Source organism: Cetorhinus maximus, chromosome 7, assembly GCF_964194155.1.
Source record: "Cetorhinus maximus chromosome 7, sCetMax3.hap1.1, whole genome shotgun sequence".
NCBI lineage: Eukaryota > Metazoa > Chordata > Chondrichthyes > Lamniformes > Cetorhinidae > Cetorhinus > Cetorhinus maximus.
The window spans coordinates 50496575-50516754 of record NC_135885.1 but is presented as its reverse complement, the minus strand read 5'-3'; the positions used below and the strand labels follow the sequence as shown (position 1 = coordinate 50516754).

At 41.3% G+C, this 20180-nt stretch overlaps 1 protein-coding gene across 1 annotated transcript in view; it reads left to right on the top strand.

The window, feature by feature from the left end:
• parp4 (poly (ADP-ribose) polymerase family, member 4) overlaps positions 1–20180 on the top strand; it is a 154686-nt gene that overhangs the window by 43064 nt on the left and 91442 nt on the right. Inside the window, 4 exon segments of the mRNA XM_078546131.1 lie at positions 5179–5303; positions 5676–5807; positions 6094–6180; positions 15398–15557. Coding sequence (XP_078402257.1) covers positions 5179–5303; positions 5676–5807; positions 6094–6180; positions 15398–15557 — 504 coding nt within the window.

Genomic DNA, 20180 nt, shown 5'->3' with positions numbered 1-20180 from the left:
CAATTGTAATTTTTTTCAACATTAGATGTATGTATAAAGTACCAATGTAGTGGTAATTAATTCTACAGAAAACAAATTAATGTAATACTATCATTTGCACTTTCAAATATTCAGGTTCAGTTGTGTCAGACGTTCCTGTAAGTGGTCTGAGCTGTCTTCCTTTTATTGAAATGACAGCCACTAGCTTGTATCTATTTCAGTAGTAGCAGGACGTGGTGATGCAGTAACCTGGTCTCTCTCTTTTACATGTGTACTTCTTCAGACTCTCCATATATGGACTGAGTCAACACTAGTTGAGGCAAAATTTGGTTCAAATCATAAACTGCTTTATTCCACACAGGTGAGACTTACAGAGCAATATCAAAGTTACTTAGTTCAATCATTAGAACTTGGCTTTGCATAATGACATAAAAATATTAAACACTATTACACTTCAGCCATCATCCTTTACTTAAATAGAATAATCCCATTGTATCGTTTACCTACTGTGTAGAATAGCAACTTTCTCCCTGCAATCTCTTGTCTTTTTTAATCTCTCATAACAATTTACTGCCTGACAGCCTATGCAATCCCATTTCCAAAATCCAGATTGCTTTCCTTGTTGGTTCTATTCTGCTTTTATTCCTGACCAATAAAGAGATCAAAATCCTCTCAACACAATAAGAACAAGTTTTTTTATTTATAATGGAGACAAGCCTCAAATACTTTCTGCTTGGACTTTGGGAAAGGTAAGAACTACCTTTCATTTCACTTTGGAGTAACAACCCAGCCATCTTGAGAAACTAAACCCTTTAAAGCAAACTTTAACTAAATTTTCTATGAAAATTGGGCAGAAACCATGAAACACAATAGCAGGGTTGAGAACTATCAAAAAAAAAGTCAGATTACTTCAACCTAACGACTTTGTTGCTTGTAAAAATGCTTCAAATTTTTAGATCAAAGTCTATAAAAAGTAAATGGAAATTGCATTAATTGTCAGTTAGTCATATTACTTAGTTTCATAGCCTTGTTCAATATGTGATGTGTGGCGGATGGAGAATGTGGGAGCTCGTGGACACCGGTATGATCCAAAGTGAACATGTCTGCAATGTGTATGTGGCTGGAGGAACTTCAGCTCAGAATCATTCAGCTGCAGACATTGCGATATATCAGGGAGGGGAAATGTTACCTGGACACTTTTGTTCCAGGATGTGCTCACACCCCTTAGGATAGGGTCGTCGAGTTTGGTCCATGGTCAGGGACAGGAGAGTGTAAGTGCAAGCAAGGCAGGAAGGGGATCGAAAAGGTAGAAGGGGAGGAGGTGAACAAATAATTTAAAAAATACTTTGGCCATTCATGCAATTTATTCTGTTAAAAACACTTGAATTAATACCTTCATGGGAATATTCATCAAGGTGATCAGAAAATCCGTAACCTCTTCACCTAATCTTGCTGTCAAGGAATTGTCCTGGGCTTATTGCCTAGCCTGTGCCCAGGAGCCTCAGCCTTTGCAATTGTTCAACAGGTTCGAGGTTCTGGCAGCATGTATGGACAAAAGCAGTGGCTGCAGGTTGGATGAGCAAACTGACCATGGCACCGTGGTAGATGAATTGACGGCACAAACAGAAGCAAGCAGATTTGATCTAATTGCCATTACGGAGACATGGCTGCAGGTGACCAAGGCTGGGAACTGAATATTCAAGGGTGTTCGACATTTAGGAAGGATAGGCAAAACGGAAAAGGAGATGGGGTAGTCCTGTTAATGAAGGATGAGATCAGTATGTGAGTGAGAGAGGATCTTGGAAAACTTCCCAAAAATTCTCGGAAAATCAAGAGATGATAGGGAGCGATGAACTAAATGCAATCACCATCACCAGGGAAAGGGTGCTAGGAAAATTATTAGACCTGAAGGCTGACAAGTTCCCAGGACCGGATGGGTCTTAAAAGAAGTGGTGCCACAGATAGCAGATGCATTAGTTATAATCTTCCAAAATTCCTTAGATTCTAGAAAGGTTCCAAGGGATTGGAAAATAGCCAATGTAAGATCTTTATTCAAGAAAGGAGGGAGGCAGAAAGCAGGAAACTATAGGCCAGTTAGCCTAACATCTGTCATAAGTGCTAGAATCCATTATTAGGCTCTTTCCACTTAGATTAGGAGAAATAAACACGATAGGACATGGCTTTAGGGAAAAAGGGGAAAGGTTTAGGGGGAACTTCTTCACTCAGAGAGTGGTGAGAGTGTGGAACGAGCTACCATCTGACGTGGTAAATGCGGGCTCACTCTTAAGTTTTAAGAATAAATTAGATAGATACATGGATGGGAGAGGTCTGGAGGGTTATGGACTAGGTGCAGGTCAATGGGACTAGCAGAATAATATTTCGGCACAGACTAGAAGGGCCAAATGGCCTGTTTTCTGTGCTGTAGTGTTCTATGGTTCTGTGGTTCTAAAGAAGTTATAGCAGGATACTTAGACAATCACAATTTGATCAGGGGAACCAGTGGATGTGCTGTACTTGGATTTCCAAAAGACATTTGATAAGGTAGCACATCAGAGGTTACTATAAGAGCACATGGTGTAGGGGGTAACATATTAGCATGATTAGAGGATTGGTTGGCTAACAGGAAGCAGAGAGTGGAGATAAATGGGACTTTTTTGAATTGGCAAGCTGTAACTAGTGGTGTGCCACAGGATCGGTGCTGGGTCCTCAACTATTTACAATCTATATCAATAACTTGGATGAAGGGACCAAATATATGGTAGCTAAGTTTGCCAATGGCACCAAGATAGGTAGGAAAGTAAGTAGTGAAGAGGAGGTAGAGGGTCTGCAAAGGGATATAGAAAGGTTAAGTGAATGGGCAAAAATTTGGCAGATGGAGCATAATATGGGTAAATGTGAACTTTTTCACTTTGGCAGGAAGAATAGAAAAGCAGTATACTATTTAAATGGAAAAAGATTGCAGAACTCGCTGGGACAGAGGGATCTAGGTGTCCTGGTACATGAATCACATAAAGTTAGTATGCAGGTACAGCAAGTGATTAGGAAGGCAAATGATATGGTGTCGTTCATTGCAAGAGGAATGGAATATAAAAGCAGGGAAGTTTTACTGCAGCTTTACAGGGCCTTGGTGAGACAACATCTGGAATACTGTGTACTGTCTCATTTTTAAAAAAAAGATATAATTGCTTTAGAAGCAGTTCATAGAAGATTCATTCGACTTATTGCTGGGATGAAAGGGTTGTCTTCTGAAGAGAGCTTGAACAGGTTGGGTCTTATACCCATTGGAGTTTAAAAGTATGAGAGGTGATCTTATTGAAACATATATGAGGGGACTTGATTGGGTGGATACCCAGAGAATGTTTCCTCTTGTGGGGGAGACTAAAACTTGGGGACATAGTTTAAAAATAAAAGGTCTCCCTTTTAAGAGAGAGATGAGGAGAATTCTTTTCTCCCAAAGGGTCATTGGTGTGTGGAATCCTCTTCCTCAGAAAATAGTGGAGGCTGAGTCATTGAATTTATTCAAGGCAGAGTTAGACAGATTTTTGTTAGGCAACGGAGTCTTGAGTGTCAATGAGCAGGTTATTGCTGAGTAAGTTCTGCTTGATATCACTGTCAACAACATTTTCCATCGCGTTGCTGATGATCGAGAGTAGACTGATGGGGCGGTAATTGGCTGGATTGGATTTGTCCTGCTTTTTGTAGACAGGACATACCTGGCATTGTGGAAAATTGCCCAGTTAGATAACAGTGTTATAGCTGTACTGGAACAGCTTGGATAGGAGCTTGGCTAGGGGCGCGGCTAGTTCTGGAGCACAAGTCTTCAGTACTATTGCCGGAATGTTGTCAGGACCCATAGCCTTTGCAGTATCCAGTGCCTTCAGCTGTTTCTTGATATCACATGGAGTGAATCGAATTGGCTGAAGACTGGCATCTGGGGACTTCAGAAGGGGGCCCTAATTGTATCATGATGTTCACCTGATTATCAGAAACACCAATTTTTTTCCTTTATTCTGTTATGGCACCGCGGATGGTAAATGCTGAGCTGTTCAAATCCCAAAGGGAAACGAAAAACAACTGGCACAACTATTTTACAATTTGTATATTTTCGAGATGCATGCCTTGAATTCAGTAGTAATAAGAGCATCAAGTCTTATAGGTTTCTTACAAAACTAAATTAACCTTTATAAATAAATGAAATTATTTTAAACTCATAATTAGGTTTACAGATTACTACTATGATAATTCCTAGCTCCCCTAGTTAATCTAACTCCCAGTTACACCTCCATTAAAGCAACAGTAAAGCACATTAATTTTAAAAGACCAGGGGAAAGTAACACATTACCCTGAACAGTTGAATTCAAAGTGAATTTTCTTCACTTCAGTTTGTGTATACAGCAACTTGAGGCTTAGAGGCTTTTCACACTTGTTAGATCTTAAAATGCCTTCCTCTTACATAACCTCCTCTCCTTTATACAGTTTTCTCCCTTTTAACCCCATTGTCCCAATATTTCTTTTCAGCTATACTTTTCCAATAATAAAAATCTTCCATAGTACCAATTTTATCAGTAAGCTTTGGGAAAAATAAACACATTGTTTGGCTTCTGCTGGCTAAGTGTAACATTTCACCACCTCTTTTGAAATTCAAATTACTCTGGTTTATCTCAAAATGCAAATTTTCCCTTTACACCCCACATTCTAAAACTTCAACCATGTTTACCTATTGAACATTTCAAACCTAGCTTCTCTTCCAACACATCAAAGCCTTCAGACCTGCTGTCTTTAATTCAGCTAAGTTCCCCCCCCCACCCCACGCCTCCCCACACATGCATATATACACCCACACACACACACTATTCCTACCTTACAATAAATTCCAATAACATTATGAAAATTATTATATTTTCCTGACAATTCTCCTTCTCTCAGTTTCAGATATCCTTGTGCCACACACCATTCTCTAGCTAAAACAACTGATCTGCTTCCAGCCTGTTTCAGGTGTATGAGGGGGACATACAATTATTCACACTTTTTGTTTGGAACAGTTGTAACAGAGCTACAGAATAGACTGGGGATCAGGCCTGCAAGTATCTGCATATACCCACAAAGCCATCAGGAACACTCCCTTAAAAATATTTTTTTAATTTAAAAATCTTGAGTCATGCGTAAAAAGCTGGAGTAATTCAATTCCTTTACTTACAGATGATTTGGAAGCTGCTCAGGATCCTTTGAAAAACATTAAGCCTGGTCTTCAGGACAGTGCTGGCAATGTGGTTGCTTTGCAGGAAATCCATGTAGAGGCAAAGTTAATGGATCTTGTTGCACAGGTACCAACTGTGATTGATCAGTGCTAAGACCTGGAAGACAGGGAAAAAAATGTTGTTCATCACAGCAACTTCCTTCAAAATAACAAAGGGGAGGAGATTTCCTCTGTGTTTTAGGTGTAAGGACTTTTATGAAAGTGGATTTACAAAATACTGTAAATATTTTTACAGCTAGCAAACAAGAAAAAGGAAACTCGTATACACCTACATCTACCCCTTCCCCTTATCAGTGTTGTATTTTTAAGTCTGTTTTGGGGGGAAAGGGATGGAGCTCAACCAAAGAGGGATTGGGTGTAATTATTCCTAGCTTAATAAAGTTTTAATGTGCAGAACTCTCATGAAGTCCATTAGTAAATACATTATTTTGTCTTTAAGGTTCTGGTTTTCCAGTCCTACACAAACCCCAATATTTTTCCTATAGAAGCTAAGTATGTATTTCCTTTGGATGATACAGCAGCTGTATGTGGATTTGAGGCTTTCATTAATGGAAAGCACATTATTGGCCAGGTAATTAAGCGTAAATTTCTCATTATTTTAAAAGGACTAAAATAAGATTGTTTCAAAAGATCTCTCAGTCTGTTTTGATTTATATTCTACTTTATACTTTGTGTGTCTTCAAATTCAACTGGGCTACTGCTACTGCTATTTCTTCTGTTTTTACACTGTGAGTTTCTGACTAATGTAAACTTACATTTGTTCAAGTGTCCATTCTCATTTAAAAAAAAAGTGCTTTCTATTTTGAACTAGTATCGTAATGATTTTTGATTTAGTATATGCACTTTTGCACTTGTAGGTGAAAGAACAACAGCAAGCTCATCAAGAGTACCGATAGGCTATCAAACAAAGTCATGGGGCCTACCTAATGGATCAGGCTACTGCTGTAAGTCTTAAGCATCCTTTTTCGTGTTGCTGCACTCACTAATAGTCATAACAGTGAAAGAGACTGATTATTATTTTTAGGATTTTGTGACTTCAGTTGGAATGTAATCCATAATTTGATATAAGGCCCTACAACCAGCAACAAATTTTAGCTTATTAAATGGTTTCTATTTTATGACATTTTTTTGTCAATAATACTACAGGAAACATTTAGCTACACCACCTGTTGGGGGCCAGAATTATGTTCTTCCTTCTTTGAAAATTTTCTCCTCAATTAAATGTTTCAAAGCCATACACTTCCAAGATTGCTATTGTGCCATTAATTGTGGAGAAAATGGGCTTTCTCTTATTTTGCATTAAACAGGAATTCCGGGTCATCTTTTGGGTTCAGACTCAGAGTATTGATTCACTAATGTGTTGGCCCATCCAGTGGAAAATATAATTTCATGATTCTGACACGAGGAATTCTCAATCCTGGCTACCATTGAGCTGTATAACTTTCACAGAAATTGTGTTAGGCAGATTTTTTTGTTGATGGGATACGAGCGTCACTGCCAAGGCCAACATTTGTTGATCACTACAGTCCATGTGGTGTAGGCACACTCACAGGGCTGTTAGGAACAGAATTCCAGGATTTTGACCAGCAACAGTGGGGAATGGCAATTTAGTTCCAAGTCTGGATGGTTTGTGGCTTGGAGGGGAACTTGCAGTTGGTGGTGTTCCCATGTGTCTGCTGCGCTTGTTTTTCTAGTTGTTGGAGGTCGCGGGTTTGGAAGCTGCTGTCAATGAAACCTTGGCACATTGCTGCAGTGCATGTTATAGATGGCACACACTGCTGCCACTTGTAGCACTGGTGAAGGGAGTGAGTGTTTAAGGTGTCGGATGGGGTGCCAATCAAGGGGGCTGCATTTGGTCTAGCTAATTCTTGTATGTTGTTAGAGCCACACTCATCCAAGCAAGTGTGGAGTATTCCATCACACAGCTGACTTGTGCCTTGTGAATGGTGGACAGGCTTTGGGGAGTCAGCAGGTGAGTTACTTGCTGCAGAATTTCCAGCCTGTGACCTGCTCTTCTCAGAATCACAGAATTGTTGTAGTGCAGAAGGAGGCTATTCGGCCCATTGTGTCTGCACCCGCTCTCCAAGTGAGCAATTCATTTAATGCCACTCTCCCACCTTCCCGTAACCCTGCACATTCTTTTCAGATGACAGTCTGATCCCATTTTGACTTTTTCAATTGAGCCTGCCTCCACCACGCCCTCAGACAGTACATTCTGGAACTTAACCACTCGCTGTATGAATACGTTTTTTTCTCATATTGCTTTCACTTCTTTGGTCAATTAATTTAAATCTGTGTCCTCTAGTTCTCGATGCTTCTCACGAGTGCGAACAGTTTTTCCCTATCTACTTTGTCCCAGACCGCTCATGATTTTGAACACCTCTATCAAATCTCCTCTCAGCCTTCTTTCCTCCAAGAAACATAGTCCCAATTTCTCCAATCTATCTTCATAACTGAAGTTCCTTTTCCCTGGAACCATTCTCGTGAATCCCCTCTGTACAATCTCTCTAATGCTTTTACATCCTTCCTAAAGTACAGTGCCCAGAATTGGCCACAGTATTCCAGCTGAGGCTGAACTAGTGTTTTGTACAAGTTCAACGTAACCTCCTTGCTCTTGTACTCTATGCCCTATTAATAAAGCCTATCATAATATTTGCTTTATTAACTGCTTGCTCAATCTGTCTTGTCACCTCCAATGACTTATGCATATATACATCCAGGTCCCTCAGCTTCTGCACCACCTTTCGAATTGTGCCCTTTATTCTATATTGTCTGTACATTCCTACCAAAATGAATCACTTCACACTTCTCTGCCCATTCCACTAACTTGTCTATGTCCTTTTGAAGTTCTACACTATCCCCCTCAGAGTTCATAATGCTTCCAAGTTTCATATGATCTGCAAACTTTGAAATTGTACCTTGTACACCAAGGTCTAGGTCATTAATATAAATCAGGAAAACCAAGGGTCCCAACACTGACCCCTGGGGAACTCCAGTACATACCATCCTCCAGCCCAAAAAAACACCCATTGACCACTACTCTCTGTTTCCTGTCACTCAGCCAGTTCCGTATCCATGTTGCTCCTGTCCCTTCCATATTCTTTATTGTAGTGCTATCTAGCTATCCCAGTCTTCTATGCACCTTGATATTCCTCCCTTGTATTATCTCCTGGTTCCTACACCCCTGCCAAGTTAGATTAAACCCTCCCAAAGTAACTCTGTCCAAGTTCTAATTAGGTGCAACCCATCCACCTTGTACAGGTCCCATCTTCCTCACAGCTGGTCCTAATGTTGCAATAATCTAAAGCCCTCCATCTTGTACCATCTTTCCACCCATGCATTCATCTGCTTTATCCTTCTATTTCTATACTCACTTGCGCGTGGTACTGGGAGTATTCCAGAGATTACTACTTTTGAGGTCCTGCTTGCTAATTTCCTATCTAGCTTCCTAAATTCTGATTGCAGGACCACATCCCTCTTTCTTCCTATGTCATTTGTACCAATTTGTACAACTGCTGGTTGTTCACCCTCCCCGCTGAGGGAGCTGTGCAGCTGCTCAGTGATATCCTTGACTTGGGCACCAGGGAGGCAACACGCCTCCTGGATTCACGTTTGCAGCCATAGAAACAGAATCACCTATCACTATTGCTCTTCCGTTTTTTCTTGTACAGCTGAGCCACCCATGGTGCCACAGACTTGGTTCTGGCTGCACTCCCAGATGAATCATCACTCTTATCAGTATTCAGAACTGAAAACTGGTTGGAGAATGGGATGCACTCAGGTGTCCCTGCACTACATACCTGTTCCATTTTGATGGTCACCCATTCCCTCTATCACGGCATGCTCTTAAGCTCTGCAGTGACCACATCTGTAAACATGCTGTCCACAGAGCTCTCAAACTAACGGATGCACCGCAGTGACACCATCTGCTGCTCAAGTTCCAAACCCCGGAGCTCAAGCTGCTGCAACTGACAACACTTGCTGCACAATTGGCCATCTGGGACACGGGAGGAGCCCTGAAGTTCCCACAAAGCACAGGATGTGCACTCTGGCAGTTGGAGCAGCCCTGCCGTTGCTCTATTTATTGGCTAACCTTTCCAATACTAATAAATCTTTCCAAAACTAATAACACCTACTAATACCAATAAACCTTACTGCTATTAATAAGACTTACTACTATTAATAAACTTGACTATACTGATAAATCTTACTAATACTTAACACACCTTACCAATAAACTTTACTTAAAAATACGTGATAAGACTCACCAGCTACTCTCATTTGTTACTTATTCTTACTTAATATTATCAGTTTTAATTTACCAGTTCTTTAGACTCAGTTCCTAAGCAGTAATACTCACCAGCAAATCAACATACCACTTCCCTGTGATCTCACGCCTCAATTTTTGTTCCTGAACGTAGCTCTGAGCCCACAGACTGTCTAATAGCCAGCCTTGAACTCTCGCCCCCTCCCCCTGCTTTGATGGCCCCAAACTCTCGCTGCCTGTCTGTCGCCATTTTTATTGCCCCAAGCTCTCAATCTCTCTGTCGCCGTTTTTATGGCCCCAAACTCTCAGACTCTCTCTCTTTCTCGTGTCACTTTTTGGCTGTTTTGCCACTTTGATGGTCCCAAACTCTCCTGCGCTCTCACCACTTTGATGGCCCCAAATTCTCACTCTCCCCCACCGCTTTTATTGCTTCATAGTCTCAGTATTTATATAGCTAATCCAGTTAATTTTCTGGTCAATGGTAACCCCCAGGACGTTGATAGTGGGGGATTCAGCAATGGTAATGCCATTGAATGTCATGGGGAGTTGGTTAGATTCACTCTTGTTGGAGATGGTAATTGCCTGGCACTTATGTGATGTGAAAGCTACTTGCCACATATCAGCTAAAGTCTGAATGTTTTCCTGCATTTGGACACAGTATTTGCTCAGTATCTGAGGAATCACAAATAGTGTAGAACATTGTAATCATCAGTGAACATTCCCACTTCTGACCTTATGATTGAAGTGATTTTGGGTCCGGGTTTTGGAGATTTCAGGTCCTCATTGGAGATTCCAGGTCATTATTTTGGGGTAGTGTGTTTTGGGAGGTTCAGGTCTGTATTTCGGGTGGTCCATGTCTGGCTTTTGTGGCATCCAGGTCTGGGTTTTCTATGCTCCGAACCTGGGTTTTGGGTGTCTGGGTTTTGGGAGTTCCAGGTATTGAGCAGTCCACGTCTGGGCTGTGGGGTGTCCAGGCACGGGTTTTGTGAGCTCAGAGTGCAATTTTGTGGGGTTTGGCTCCAGGTTTTAGCATGGCCCGCATCTATTTTTTAAAGAAGCCTATTCATGGTGTTATGAATGCGACACTTTATAAAATGGTCATGTTTTAAACTTCCTTTATTAATTTAAAGTAAAACAGAATGTCCTAGAATAAGGGATGGTGAAATCATATTGAGCTCCGCTTAGATACAGGCTCATGTGATTTGGTTGTCATGGGGACAGAGAGGCCTAGGTCGAAATCCATAGAAACTCAAGTGCCAGCTTTCACACCTTGGCACAAAAGAGGGGCAACTGTAGGATTCAAAATACATTGGGGTGGCAGGGGAATTCTCCCTCGGAAGTACTCAAAAAATCAATATCCAGGGGTAACAAATGAGAAAAGTCATCTCCGTACATGAAAAACACGGAATCTGTGAGCAGCCACTCTTCGAATCACAAATTCTGTCTCTCCCATGCTCTCTGCTCCAACTCCTTCCATCACAGGTTCCCTCCCTCCCGCTGCTCCTCAAGGGATAGAATCAATGATTGGAGAAGCGGCAAGGATGGGAGTGAAGGAACCTGTGATTAGAGAAGCTGGAGCCGTTATTCTGGCTGGTTCCGCTGCCCCCATCACCTATCACTTCAAAAGGAGGTCATTTTGAAGGGAGGTAAGGCCACCAAAATCTGCACCTGGATCCTCATGCAGATTGTCAAAACCTTTACTCAGACACCCAAAATCTGGAGATTGATCTTGTAAACCCCAATGTGGGACAACCAAAGCACATACATTTTTTAAAAAATAGATGCAGATCATGTTAAAACCTAGTCCCAAACCCCACAAAGTTGGACCCCGAGCCCACAAAACACAGACCCAGACTCAACATAGCCTGGACCTGGACTGCTCAATAGCTGGAACTCCCAAAACCCAGATTCAGAGCACACAAAACCCAAACCTGGATGCCACAAAAGCCAGACATGGACTGCCCGAAACATGTACCTCTACCTCCAAAAACACAGAACCCCAAAATGATGTCCCAGAACCTCCGATGACGACCTGAAACCTCCAAAATCCGGACCCAAAACCACTAAATCCTGAGTGTCCAAATCCCGGGCAAAGGCCACCTAAAACCGGAGCCAGAATGTCCAAATCCCAGACCCCAAAAGCTGGATGCCCCAAATCCAGGACCTGGATTCCCTAAATCCAGATCTCCTAATACCTGGACTGAGATGCACCAAAACCCAACCCAGAGCCCTCCCCCCACTCCCACTCCCCAAAAGCCAAATCACCAGAATTGGAACCAGCCAAGACCAAAACATTGAATCCATTGAAACCTGGACTCAGACCTTCAAATCCTAGACCCTTTCCGAGACTTTCAATATCCAACAATCAAAACCCAGACTCACCAAAACCTGGATCTAGAAAAATACAGACCCGCATATCAGACTGGAGAAATTCATTCAAGATATTTTGGATAGCAACATACCTCTGTCTGTTTGTATATTTGTGTACAGACTTTCAATGTCTATTGTAAAAAGGTATGGCGCTGGGGGTATGGTTAGTGAGTTAACCACTTCTATAAAATGGTATGTGTTTTTAATGTAACTAAGGTGCTTCTGTGTTAAGGGGTTCCAATCTATGTCTCATTAAAGCACGGGTAATCATGCAAGGAGCTGCATTAGTTTGGGGGGAAAAAATCACTGAAATATGAAGTTTATGTGAATTAAACCATTCATTATGTGATGATTAGCTTGGCACTGCAGAATTAATTTGTGTCTAAAACAAAAATAAAAATACCTGGAAAGACTCAGCAGGTCTGGCAGCATCTGCGGAGAGGAACACAGTTAACGTTTCAAGTCCGTATGACTCTTCAACAGAACTAAGTAAAAACAGAAGAGAGGTGAAATATAAGCTGGTTTAAGGGGGGGTGGGACAAGTAGAGCTGGATAGACTTGCTTTTATCTTAATTTGTGTCTATTTCCCTTGTTGCACAGTTGGACCTTTGGAAGTCAGTATCCTGACATGTTTGTTAGCACTCACTTTTTAAGCAGAAGTATTGAGGGGAAAGAAACTTGAAAATTACAGAACAAAACCAAACAAGGCTGAGGAGCACTCATTGCTAACAATTAATTTTTAAAAGATATGCAGATATGAAACTCATTCCCAATAGGTTACCTTATGCCAAGTAGTTAGAATTTTAATTTTGAAAATGGAGTATGGGAGTTTTATTTATAATAACAAAAACATTTATAGGTTCAATTACTGCGTGACTGCATCACCTCATAAAGAAGTTAGTGAGAATGAAAAGCTCTGAAAACCAAAGTGTAGCCCCTGAAAATCAAAAAGTAGTTCTTGAGAAAATCTCAAGAGGATCCCCTTGGAAAAATATTATTTTGACCCTTGGGCAGCTGGTATCTGTTAGACTCTTAAACTCCGAGACCCTGGAGAGGGAGAATGAGAGAGAGATGCTGATGTGAGAAGTGGAGGGAAAAAGACTTATCCTGCTGGAAATCTGAGTGATGTGACTTTCAAAAGGACACTGGAAGACTCGTCCTGATGTGGCAGGGAGAAGGGAGCCTGCTGGAAAAGTCGGGAGGGGTTTGGACTTGAATCTATAAGGCTCCATATTTGCTGAGAGCGTAACATAAAAATGAGTTGTGAAGTATTTTTAGTTGTGTTAATGGGGAAGAACATTTTCTGTAGTTTACTTAATAGGTAATTAATATTTAAATGCTTAGTCTGTGTTGATTTTAGTGTTTTCTTTACAGTAAAAGCCTTTAAACATGAAATCTTGCTGTGTGATTCTTTCCGTCAGTCGCTGGGAAATTCATTTCTCTCTTAAAAATTGTAGTCTCTACGGTGATTGTAATAGTAGTAGCAGGTCATGTTTTAATTAGTTGCTCTCATGATGCTGGTAAGGCAGCATTTAATGGCCACCTGTGGATGCCCTATGACAATTGTGGTGGGCCTTCCCCTTGAATTGCTGCAGTTTTTGTGTTGATGGTGCTAGGTTATTGTCATTGGGTGCAGGAAATAGCACATAACTGCATAGATTAAAGGTTGCAGCTCTTAAAAGTGGTTGCTTCCTTTTGCTCGACGTGAATCAACACAAATATTTGTTTGTGACTTTAATGTAGAAAAATAACATCCCAAGGCATCACACAGGCATCATCAGAAAATAAAAATGATTGACTGGTCAAAGAAAGAGATATTAAATGAGGTAGAGAAATTTAGGAACGAATCCCAGAGCACGGGCCCAAGATGCTAAAGGAACTCCACCACCTAGAAGCTCCCCCTCCAAGTCACACACCATCCTGACTTGGAAATATATCACTGTTCCTTCACTGTATCTGGGTCAAAATCTTGGAACTCCCTTCCTAACAGCACCTACACCACATGGACTGCAGCAGTTCAAGAAGGCAGTTCACCACCACCTTCTCAAGGGCAACTAGGGATGGGCAATAAATGCTGGCCCAGCCACCGAAGCCCACATCCTGTGAATGAATTTTTAAAAAGGCTTAGCTGCTAATAGTGTGGCGAGAGGGGTAATGCATAACAGGCTACGATCCGAGTGGAGAGTTGGTTGCGGAGGGGAGTGGGATTGTTGGACTGGAGAGGTGTCACAGAGATCAGGAAATGAAGGCCATTAAGAGATTCAAACATGAGGATGAGTATTTTAAATTGGAGGTATTGAGGAGAAAAAGCTGGGAACGTGTAACTCACTTCCATTTTCTGAGACAAAATTGAAAATGCTTGTGAAGAAATGGCAGCAAAGGAAAGTTTTGCTCTTTGGCATTTCCTTGGCAAGAAATGACTACCAGAGTTAATGCAGTTTTAAAATCTTGAAAACATGGGAGTAAATGAGAATAAGTTTAATAGCTTCTTGAAACCAGCCAAGGTAAGGCTGGTCAGCACTGCGCCACATCAAATAGAGACATTAAATTACTCAAACAGAGGAATTCCAGGGGCCACTGGTCACCCAATTAGTATTTTTCAAGATTTCAACATCTTAGCTCTTATGGGTTTACAAGACAAAGTGGCATTAAAAAAAAGTGGATCAAAACCAGAAAAAGTCCTCTCATTTCAGAATCAACAGTCTGTGTGAACATGCTTTCCTGGATGTGGTGAGGCCCAAGAACGGGACTGGGCCGTGGTGAAGCTGGATCATATCCTGGAATGAATCACAGGAAATTGCATTTCTTCTAATAGATAATTATATCAACATTTTAAAATGAAGTTCTTGCCTTAGGCCTCGGAGTCACCCTTGGAAGCTAACTTGAAGTTCACATTAAGAGCAATAAACAGAAATTCAACCAGACCAGTCTCCTCCCAGTTCTCCGCTGTGTTTATTCTGTTTTAGAGCAAGCATCGTTGGCAATTGGAAAATATAATCCCCATTGACTACAAGAAAATGGAAGTTCTATTATTAGTAGCTTGCGTTCCTGAAATTCCTGATTATGAATATTATTACAATTACTTTCAATCCTCCTATTTGTATTTTAATGGTGGAATCTTCATAACTTGGGATTTGGCATAATTAGAGAAAATAAATGACTGAATCATTCATGATGCTACTGAGTGAACAACTAACAGTTAAGAGTGTTTGTTCAGTGCTTTTGGCACAACTACTGTTAATTTCACTTACAGTATTATACATTCCTTTATTCCCTTGAAAATAATGCTCTGTGTATTGTTCATAATTTATGAAAAATGTTATACATTATTTAAAAAATAAATTAATAAAGCAAAATACCTATGATTTGGTGGAGAAAACTGACACTAACTAATTTAAATATGGTGTAACATGTATTACCATCTTGCTCGCTTTCTCAAACTCCTGATGTAAACAGCTGAGTTCAGATCGTTATGTATTTTTATCTTTTCTGTCTATATGATCTATTTTTACTTAATGTTTCAGGACGTCTTTACCATTAGCACTGGAAATCTACCACCAAATGCCAGTGTCATAATTAAAATCACCTATATCACTGAGCTCTCTGTTGATCGTGAATACATTTCCTTTCTACTGTCTGGAAGTCTGACATCCCAACAACAGGACAAAGCATTGCAAGAGAAAACTTAGATTCAATTTCCAATTATTTCTTTTGATTGACCTGTCATACAGAACTAATTGAGACCTCCAGCTATGACAATGTTATCCTCTGCTTCCAAGTATACTTTAAATTCTGTCACTCTTAAAAAGTAATCCATTATTTGAAACCAAGTGCTGTTCAAAGCACTTCTTCTCTGTTAAGACAAAACCATTTAGTTTCCAGCAACTGTTACTGTTAACCTATTTTGTGACTATTATAAGTGAGGAAACTGAAGCCTATGTAAAAGCCTATGTCATTAAACTTGAATAACTTCTATTCAAATTGTGCTTCTTGTTTTGTTTTATCCATTTTTGCTTTATTTTGATTTTACAGGAGTGGTTTTCACTCTTCCTTTCTTAAATAACGAGGATATGTTTGTTACCTTCCAATCATTAGGAACTGTTCTAGAATCTAAGTAAGCAAGAAGATCAAAACTAATGCATCCACTATCTCTGTAGCTACTTTATTTAAACCCCTAGAATAAAGGTAATTCGGTCCAGGGGATTTGAGCTATTTAGTGCCCTTAATTTCTCCAGTACTGTTTCTTTACCAAGACTGATTCCTTTAAGCTCCTCATTCTTGCTAAACCTTTGGTTCCTTATTATTTATGCAATATTTATGTATTCAACAGAAAGACTGATATAAAGTATTTCTTTAATGTCTCTGCCATTTCCCTCATTCCCTATAATAATTTGACCTGTCTCTGCCTCTGATGGACCCACACTTGCTTTCATTAATCTGTTGCTATTTTTAATCTGTTTTTAAGGGGGCCACATTCCTGCCCCCACAAACCCAACTAAAAAGTTAGTAGGGGGCCTGCCCACCAAAAAGTCAGCTGCCCCACAACTATTTTATGTTGCAAACAGTGTTGATTGCCTAAGGTAGAGGCTTCCGCCCCCATGTGGGCAAGAAGGCCCACCAGATTGCCGGCAGCTCTGTACTCCTAGTAGCGCCAGGCCCAAGTGGTGGCCATTGCTGTGACTACAGGCAGTCCCCAAACAAGAGGAAGCTATGGAGCCGGACTTGGCAGGGCCTGGCTGGCAGTCCCTAGTGAGGGCGGTTGGTTTTTGAGATTCAGGGTGGAGAGCGGGGGAAGGTTACAGGAAGCGTATGACCTTTGTGGGCGGTGTGGGGTACCTCTCATGGGCACAGGGGACCCCTAAATGTGGTTCTAGACTCCCTTGCTTGACACCAGCCCATACAGTAAAAGCTGCTGGCCTGCCAGCCTTGCATGGTCTCCCTACCTGGCATGGGTCTCCCTCTGAACTGGGTAAAATAGCAGCAGAGGCAGAATAAGATCTTTTGGTGGCCATTAATTGGCCGCTTAAGGGCATTGATAGGCCCAAGGCTGGGAAGACTGTCTGACGCCTCCCTTGCCCACCGTAAAACGGGAGATAGGCCAAGGCAGCCAGGAAGGTGGTGGGAAGGCCACATGTTTCATTTTACAACCCACCGCACTTTCAATGCACCAGTGGGAGGTGGTGGGGGATTGTGTAAAATCCAGCCCCATGTCTCTTGCTAGCCTACTCTCATTTTCTTTCTTTTTCTTGTTATTTTCCTGGTCCTCCCCTGCTGAATTTTTTTTGGTAACATTATAAGCTTCTTTCTTTGATCTACTATCATCTTTAACCTCTGTTGTTAGCCACCATTGGACCACATTTTCTGTGATGTTTTTGTGTCTTAAAGGGCTGTAGATTTATTGCAAATTATGTATTAATTCTTTAAATGCAAGTCATTGCTTGTCTCCTGTCATATCTTTTAATGTAGACTCAAATCTATCTTAGCCAACTCTCCTCTTACACCTATGTAGTTTGCTTCGTTTACATTTAAGACCCTAGTTTTGGACTTAATTAAATCACTTTCAAGCTCACTATAAATTCTATCATCTTATGGTCACTCTTCACTGGAAGCCCCTTTACCACAAGGTTATTAATTAACCCTTTTTCATTGCACAATAATAGCTCCAAAATAATCTGATCCCTAGTGTTCAACATACTGATCTAGAAAACTATTGTATATACATTTCATTAATACATCCACCACAGTATTAGTACAAATTTGTTTTTTCCCAGTCTATATGAAGATTAAAATCTCCCATGATCAAAGTATTACCCTTATTAAATCTGCCTGTAATTTCCTGATTCACACTCTGCCCTACAACTACTATTAGGGGGCCCGTAAGGAACTCCCATTAATGTTTTCTGTACTTGCTGTTTCCTAGCTCTTCTCTAGCTTTGAGGAACTATCTTTAACCTTGGCATCAAGTAGGCAATAAAATCTTTGGAACTCCCGGTCACAGGTGTAAGGAACAGTATCTACCCCCTGACTACATGGTCCCCAGCACTAACGCATTCTTCCCTCTCCTCCTCCCCCATCCCCCCACTTTGGATAGCCTTCTTCACCTTGGTGCTATGGTCAATTTGTCCACAAAGAACGTACTTGTTGGTCAAAGATTGGGCCACCTCCATCATGACACCCACCTGACTTGCAGCCACGTACCCCTATTCCTAACCATTCTACTTAACTTAAGGGTTTGGCATATAAAAAGAGGAGACATATAAAATTGCCAAAAAAAGCAGCAAGCCTGAGGATTGGGAGCAGTTTAGAATTCAGCAAAAGTGGACAGAAAGATTGATCAAGAAGGGGAAAATGGGGTATGAGAGTAAACTTGCAAGGAACATAAAAACTGACTGTAAAAGCTTCTATAAAGATGTGAAGAGAAAAAGATTAATGAAGACAAATGTAGGTCCCTTTCAGTCAGAAATGGGGGAAATTATAATGGGGAGCAAAGAAATGGCAGAAGAATCTAACACATATTTTGGTACTGTCTTCACAAAAGAGGACACAAATAATTTCCCAGAAATGTTAGGGAATCAAGGGTCTAGTGAGAGGGAGGAATTTCTCTCACAACTACTGAAGAAAATCAGTATTAGTAAAAAAAATGTTGTTAGAGAAATTAATGGGGTTAAAGGCTGAAAAATCCCCAGGGCCTGACAATCTACATCCCAGAGTACTAAGGGAAGTGGCCCTGGAAATATTGGATGCATTGGTGGTCATCTTCCAAAATTCTATAGACTCTTGAGCAGTTCCTGCAGATTGAAGGATGGCAAATGTAAAAAGGAGGGAGAGAAAAAAACAGACCAGTTAGCCTAACATCAGTAGTGGGGAAAATGCTAGAGCCTATTATAAAAGACGTGGTAACAGAACACTTGGAAAGCATTAATGGGATTCGACAAAGTCAGCATGGGTTTTTAAAGGGAAATCATGCTTAACTAATCTACTGGAGTTTTTTGAGGATGTAACTAGTAGAATAGATAAGGGAGAACCAGTGGATTTGGTGATTTTGGATTTCAAAAAGGCTTTTGATAAGGTCCCACATAAGAGGCTAGTGGACAAAATTAAAGCACATGGGATGGGGAGTAATATACTGGCATGGAATGAGAATTGGTTGACAGACCGGAAACAGAGGGCAGAATTTTCCCCCTGTCGGGGGGTCTGGCGTGTGGATGTGCCCTCCAGTTGTCTCCCCCAATCGGGGGTGGGCCGCTATTTTACGTGAGCGAGCCAATTAAGGCCCGCCCAGCATGATGTCCGCCAGGAAGCGCTATGCGCTCCCTGTGCGCGGGAGGGGTTCCCTGAGCCAAGAGTGCACCCTTTCACGCATGCGTGCAAAAGAGTGCACTCGTCTCCCTGAGGCTAAGTGCTGCCTCAGGGAGATCAGCTCCAAATGTAAAAATGCAAAAAATAGAAATATATAGTTTGCCTGACGTGTCCCCTCATGTGACACTGTCACATGAGTTGGGACATGTCCATCACTTTCAGTTAAACTTTCATTAAATTTTTAAAAACCTACATGAAACCTCATCCCACCCGTGGATGAGGTTTCATGCTTTCTCTGAAGCCCGCCAGGGCTCCCGGCCATGTCAGTTATCTGAATTGTTTTATTAATGGCCTCAATAGGCCGTTGACAGGTCAGCGGGCGCACAGCTGATTCGGCTGAGCCCCTGCCGACCTGAAAATTGAAATGAGGCAGGGTGACGTTGGGAGTTCCGCCCAGCGTCACCCCACGTCATTTTACGTTTCGCGAGCGGGCCCCGCCCCCCACCCGCCAACTGGGAAATCTTGGCCAGTGGGTGGGAATAAATGGGTCTTTTTCTGGGTGGCAGGTGATGACTAGTGGTGTACCGCAGGGATTAGTGCTTAGGCCCCAGCTATTCACGATATATATAAATGACTTGGATGAGGGAACCAAATGCAATATTTCCAAGTTTGCAGATGACACAAAACTGGGTGGGGTTGTGAGTTGTGAGGAGGATGCAAGGAGTCTTCAGGGTGATTTAGACAAGTTATGTGTGTGTGAGCAAACACATGGCAGATGCAGTATAACGTAGATAAATGTGAAGTTAAACACTTCGGTGTGAAAAACAGAAAGGCAGAGTATTATTCAAATGGGGTGATATTGGGAAATGTGGATGTACAAAGGGATCTGGATGTCCTTGTACACCAGTCAATGAAAGTAAATAGGTAGGTGCAGCAACCAATTAGGAAGGCAATTGGTATGTTGGCCTTCATTGCAAGAGGATTTGAGTTCAAAAGTAGGGATGTCTT